This window comes from Crocodylus siamensis, chromosome 10, assembly GCF_052110815.1.
Source record: "Crocodylus siamensis isolate JL-2025a chromosome 10, ASM5211081v1, whole genome shotgun sequence".
Taxonomy (NCBI): Eukaryota; Metazoa; Chordata; order Crocodylia; family Crocodylidae; genus Crocodylus; species Crocodylus siamensis.
In genome coordinates, this window is record NC_143404.1 from 70365030 (window position 1) to 70371205 (window position 6176).

The window sequence follows — 6176 nt, forward strand, 5'->3', positions numbered from 1 at the left end:
CATGTCAAGTGTGTCTTACTTGATAAAACACTTGCGGTTTATACAATTTCAAATTCCCTTCAGACAGGCTCCTCGCCCCTGTGACGAACACATCGGCTTCACAAGACAGAGGGCCCATGGCAGCTCAGACAGCACTGCAACCTCCTACCTTCAAGCTGCCCAAGGCTGCACAGCCTGCGGAGGATACCCCCGCCTCTCCCCTAAAATTCAGAAAGAGCTCATTGGCCTCCCTTCCTCCTGCACTGACAGGCAGGATGTGCCAGAAGAGCAGGCAACGATGTGAGCAAATTGCAACGCTGGAGACGGCGCTAGCGTTTCAAAGCACCACGCAAAGCTGTCACATTTGCACCTAGCCCATAATCAAAACAGACGGCTTGGTAGGAATGATGGGGCATCCTCCTGGATCGAACCGTGGCCAGGACCACAAGGTACCTATCGATGCTCATCACCGTTAGGAAATAGATGCAAGAGAAGATGTTGTAGTGGTCTATGGACAGGATGAGCCACATGCACTAATTGACCTTCTGGGGCTGGACGGGGAGCGCGAGTCATGCAAGTCCTATGGATATGTGTCCAATTTGACATAGGAAACAGCATAGCAGCCACTTCGTGGTCCTGGGCATGACTGTCAACTGCATGTGATGGGAGGGCCTGGTGGCAATGTGGTGGGGCTACTCCCAGGGGGGTAGGGCCAATAAAGTACCATGATTTTGCAACCTCCAGTGTAAGGTGAGTATAGGGCACCCCACTGCCTTGTGGTACTCCTTGGTTGGAGAAAAGCTAAGGGACATCACCTTGACAGAAATGCCCTCGCTGAGGCTTTAGGCAGTTGGCAGCAGTTCTTATCTGTTGCTCTCTGGCAGAAGATGCAACCAGCAAGGCACTGCATGTCTGGACTCGGTCTGGTGCTTGGATCCTGTCTCCATGGCTTAAAGGGAGATGGTAAGTGTTGAGCAGCCTCCACTCCCCCATACTAGTCTAGGCAGATGCATCGAAGGTCTTGGTGTGATGGTCTCAGGTCTGCATACAAGCAGATTCATCAGGCACCTCCCTAGACCTCTTATATGTGCACCATGATCCAGAGGATCGACGGCTGCCTGCTCCATGCTTCTGACACTGGCCTTATCCTAGCAATGCTGTTTGCCTTAGTCAAATCTCAACCTTTGTTCTCAAAATGTCTGCATGTTCACTGAACATTTTGAAACACCAGTTTCTTGAACCTTAGGCCTAGGACGACTCTATCTTGAATACAAAGTCCATTGCTGAAGATGGTTATCATGGCAGGGAAGAGCACTGTAGCATATCCATGTTATTTCGTACAAGTGCCTGGTGTCTGTTTTGCAATTTAACCGAAAATTGGCAGTAATGGAGAACGCAGAGCAACATGGGGAGAATGGTTCTGGTGGACCTCAGCGGTCGTCTAGGTGTGCCTGGCTTCCCTTCCAGCCATCAGATCTTGCTCCATCTTAGCCAGCTGAAGGAAAGAGTCCTCTAGCATGGGATTTCTGCTACTCACACTGGTGCCATGATCAGATCACCCTTGGTGTCCCCTTTGGTAATCTGATTAGAGGCCAAGCATCTCACCATGAGTTCTGCATCTGTAACCATCCCACTGCTCTTCTTTCAGTTTAGCTTAGTTCAGTCCCAACCACTGTCTGGATGGCTGCATCAGTTAGATTCTCCTTTTTCCCCCCACGCCAAATTCTTTATTCCCTTCTCCATGACATTTCTGCCCACAGGAGACAAAACAGTCCTCCCAGCACCCCTACATGAAGCATGCTTGGTATCAAAGCTAATGACCCTTAAGCGTTAAGCTGTCATCTCCAGGCCTGCAAAGAAATGTTCCAGTGCGAGGTGTCTCCATCCTCACTCTGCTCCCGGAGCACACTAATGTGGCCAGGCTGGGAGAAAGTAAGTGTAATAACCATCCATAGCTCTCCAAAATGCATGTGCAATTCCAGGCTCAGCTATATAAACTGGACAGTGCCGTTAGCTCCTGTGCAAGAAGAGGCAGCTCTGAGCTGCTGCTCTCTGGCTCTCATGGACACTTTGCTGCAAAGCATGAAACAGCAGCTGCCATGGGGGGAGTGAGGCTGGCTTTTTTTTTCCCCTCAGCAGCATCAAAGCAAGAGGTGGGCAAATGGGCATCATCTTGTTTAGCAAGGAGTAAAAACCTGTCCTGCGCACATTGGCGGAGGTCAGAAATGACTCCATGAACATGTATGAGTGACACCAGCACAAAACTGGCTAAAGGAGAATAAAACCCGGTGGATGCCCAAGTCAAGTCAATAACCATTGTTAATTTGAGGTTCAGCTGATGCCAAACTTTGCTCCTTCGTCTTGCTGCCCCCGCTGGAGGATTTGACTGAGTGTCCAGGTCATAGTCTGATCTTTAGCTGTTGGAAACTCAGCTGAGGTCCTCTGAAGTTGTTTTACACCAGTGGAGCACCTGGTAAAAAGTTGTTTCCTTGTTTGCCCATTTGCACATCTGTAGCATTCAGGACCCCTCTGCAGCGGTGCACCCTTCCTGGGTCAAATCCCTGCTGCTTCCAAGAGAACTGCACTCATCTTCCCTTAAATCTCCCACATCCAGACAGCCAGGGCTTGACATCCAGAGGTGCTGCTTGTGCATCCTCTTCATTCCTAAAAGGAAGCACCCTGCTCTGTTTTCAGCCTCCTCTTTGCTAAAAGGAAGCACCCTGCTCTATCAGCTTGTTTGCTACATCAAGGCTATTTACTATTTAAATAGCCCAGTGCAGATATAATCATTTTATTCCCAGTGTGAAAAATGTTAATTGGTCAGATTGGCACACATACAAACACACACCCCTCCAGGATGAGGTTGTAGCTGCAAGCACTGGTAACGTCAGCAGAGCTGAGACCCTCCTCCAATTCTGATGAGAGAGAAAAGAGACTCTACAGCAGAAGACAGCAGGTATTGCAGAGTACAGCAAGAGCCCTCGGCACATGCAGGTAAGAGGGATGTGCGGCTCTAGATCTGAAACACAGGGACTCCAGCTGGAGCTCCCCTTTTGTGACTGTCCTTTGGTGTCCTGGTGGGGGCAAAAGGCAGCTGAAGGCTGACACTCTTCTTTGCAAAGCTGGAGGGTTAGCTGATGATGCTTTGGTGTTGGGAGACTGGGGTGTCTGCAAAGGAATTTTTGAAAGTGTCTGGGATGAAACAGAGAGCACCAGAGGAAGCAGAAAAGATCAAAAGATGTCAGCAGTGAAGTGTCTATGTCTTTGGCTGTACTTTTGGGATCACCAGACTCATATGTGTGTGTGCATGTGCATGTGCATGTGCATGTATGTGTGAGAGAGAAAGAGATCTCATGCACTGCAACTGGGGTATTTGACCCCAGCATTGTTTCCTGCCCAGAGCAGGGGGGCTGGACCCAAAGATCTCACGAGGTCCCTTCCAGCCCTAAACTTCTGTGAATCTGTAAAAAACCTTGTCATAGGGATTATCTTGCTAAGATCACTATAGGCAGAGCGTGAAGTTTAACTGAACTTGAATTCTTTTCCTTTTTAGACATGCTCCATCATCTCCCTTTCCCTCTCTCTCCCCCTTCCTCTTTGCAGGGCTGCAGGAGTTGCCTGGGATGTGGATAGTGCCTGGATCTTGGCTGGCATGGATTGAAAACCCAACTCCTTGCTGTCTGAATTACGTTGCAGTGAAGAGATGCTGGAAGCCCCCAGACTTGGAGAAACGCACCGATGAGAGCAGCTGTGCTTCTGCTTTCTGGTGTGGGAAAGCAAGTGGCTGCTGTGTAAGTAACCCAGAGGCTTCCTAGAGCACCCCGCTTGATGTGAATAGTTTGCCAGGCATCGAGCTCCTTCAGCCTGTGCTCTTTCCTTCCCTGTAACCCAGAGGGGACTTTTGTTCCAGCCAATTTATCCTAAACCACAGGAAAAAGCTACCGCTCAAGCTGGTGTTGTCAGACTGAGAAGACTGTTTCTCATGCCCCTCTCTTCTTTGGTTAAAGGAACCGTGTGTTTTGCCTGGCAGACACTTTTTTATGGTCGTGTGCTCGCTACTGAATTTTTTAAAAAATAGTTGCCTTTTATAAGGAGGAAGCAGACATCCCATTCCTGCTGGGGTACTTGATGTCTGAAAATATATCCATGAAATGTCAGCTCCTTGTCACCGCAGCAGAACTGCCCTTGTCACGCTGTAAAGGACTGCGATGAAATCCAAGAGCGGATGAGCAGAGGCAGCCGGCATGGGAAATAGCTCCATGATGGGTGATATGAATGTCACGTGCAACGGGACAAGCAGCAGCTGTTACATGGACGATGGCACCAGGTCCAACTTCACCTTCCACGAACAGTCCCCTGACTTCTACGTGATCCTCCCGGTGATTTACTCTGTGATCTGTGCAGTTGGGCTCACCGGCAACACTGCCGTCATCTACGTGATCCTCAAAGCACCTAAGATGAAGACGGTGACCAACATGTTCATCCTGAACTTAGCGATAGCGGATGACTTGTTCACACTGGTGCTTCCCATTAACATTGCAGAGCACCTCCTGCACTACTGGCCCTTTGGAGAAGTCCTCTGCAAGCTCATCCTGTCCATAGACCACTACAACATCTTCTCTAGCATCTATTTCCTAACGGTGATGAGCATCGATAGGTACCTTGTGGTCCTAGCCACGGTTCGATCCAAGAGGATGCCCCATCGTACCTACCGAGCCGCCAGAATCGTCAGCCTGTGCATCTGGGTTCTGGTCACCGTCATCGTTCTCCCTTTCATCGTCTTTGCCAATGTCTACATCGACGATTTGAAGATCAAGAGCTGCGGTCTAAATTTCCCCGCGCCGGAAAGGTTTTGGTTCAAGGCCAGCCGGATCTACACCCTTCTCCTTGGCTTTGCCATCCCAGTCTCCACCATCTGCATTCTCTACACCATGATGCTGTACAAGCTGAGGAACATGCACTTGAACTCAAATGCCAAAGCCCTGGACAAAGCCAAGAAGAAGGTCACTATTATGGTCTTCATTGTCCTGGCGGTATGTCTCTTCTGCTGGACCCCCTTCCACTTGGCCACCATCGTGGCTCTGACCACTGACTTGCCGCAGACCCCCCTCGTGATTGGCATCTCCTACTTCATCACCAGCCTCAGCTATGCCAACTCCTGCTTGAATCCTTTCCTGTACGCTTTCCTGGATGACAGTTTTCGGAAAAGCTTCAGAAAGATGTTGGAATGCAGAGCTGCCTAAAAGATGGACCAGATCCCCTCCATTTGTGGCTTCACATGGGGCAACTCTGCAAACTTTTCCCATGTATAGCTAAAACGTGCCCAAGTTTTATGCTTTCTTTATAATTTATGTACCAACAAGTGTTCATGTCACACTGGTCACCTGCACTCTTTGTAAGCTTTTTTGCAATCCTTGTGTTTTCCTGGTATGCATCTCCGAGTCTCTTGAAGTTGTGTGTGTGTCCAGGTGTGTGTTTTAATCGAACCCTGAAATATTAAAGACAGACAGCTCTCTTTCTTAAAATATGCCCTTGCCATATCATAGTCTTATATTGCCACCTGCTGTATAATCCCAGAAGAGCTGGCTCTTTTGAAGTGTAAGGCTAAAGAGCAGTGTTTAAAAACAGATGTGACCCTCAGTTATTAAAGTACATGTTGTTTTCAGAATTACTGTAGTGAACAAGGGTGGCTACCAGATACGTTTGTGCATTGAGAAAGTGGAGGTAAGAGTTGGGGTGCATTTAGAGATTGAAAAAAAAAACCCTTGTCCTTGTATATCTGTGTTTCTGGAAAAGGTGGGTCTATTTTTGCCCATGAGTTCTTCTTTCCCAGAAAGCTAGCCTGATTCAAATTGAAACCAAAAGCAAAATGTGCATCTTCAAAGTCCATTTGAACACTACAATATGCAAATACCGCAGGCACCTACGGAAATCATTCCTTTTTGTTGTTGTTTTTAAATGTTTAATGTGCATCTATTTAAAAAGTGTTTGAAGAAATAAAACCACAATGAAAACTGTCTGGGATTTCTATTATTTATAGGAATCACTGTTTGCCTGCCCTTGTCTGACTGCCATGTATAGTACATGTCCCCTGATGTACCAGCCCATGTTGTTGATTTATAATATGCTGCAAGCATGCTGCAAACAACAAGAAAAGCCAAAGAAAAAAGGCTGCACAGAGATGTACTCACTCAGCC

At 48.0% G+C, this 6176-nt stretch overlaps 1 protein-coding gene across 2 annotated transcripts; it reads left to right on the plus strand.

Moving 5' to 3' along the window:
• The first annotated feature begins 2909 nt into the window (after positions 1-2909).
• Positions 2910-5967, plus strand: NPBWR2 (neuropeptides B and W receptor 2). Of its 2 annotated transcripts, none has more exons than XM_090064803.1 (2): positions 2910-2973; positions 3583-5967. In XM_090064803.1, exon 2 carries the CDS (start codon positions 4224-4226, stop codon positions 5220-5222), a length of 999 nt encoding a protein of 332 aa, XP_089920929.1. In that variant the 5' UTR covers positions 2910-2973; positions 3583-4223; the 3' UTR covers positions 5223-5967. The 2 variants fall into 2 exon arrangements, with proteins under 2 accessions (XP_089920929.1, XP_089920928.1); XM_090064802.1 differs by having other exon boundaries at positions 2952-2973; positions 3533-5967.
• The last annotated feature ends 209 nt before the right edge of the window (positions 5968-6176 follow it).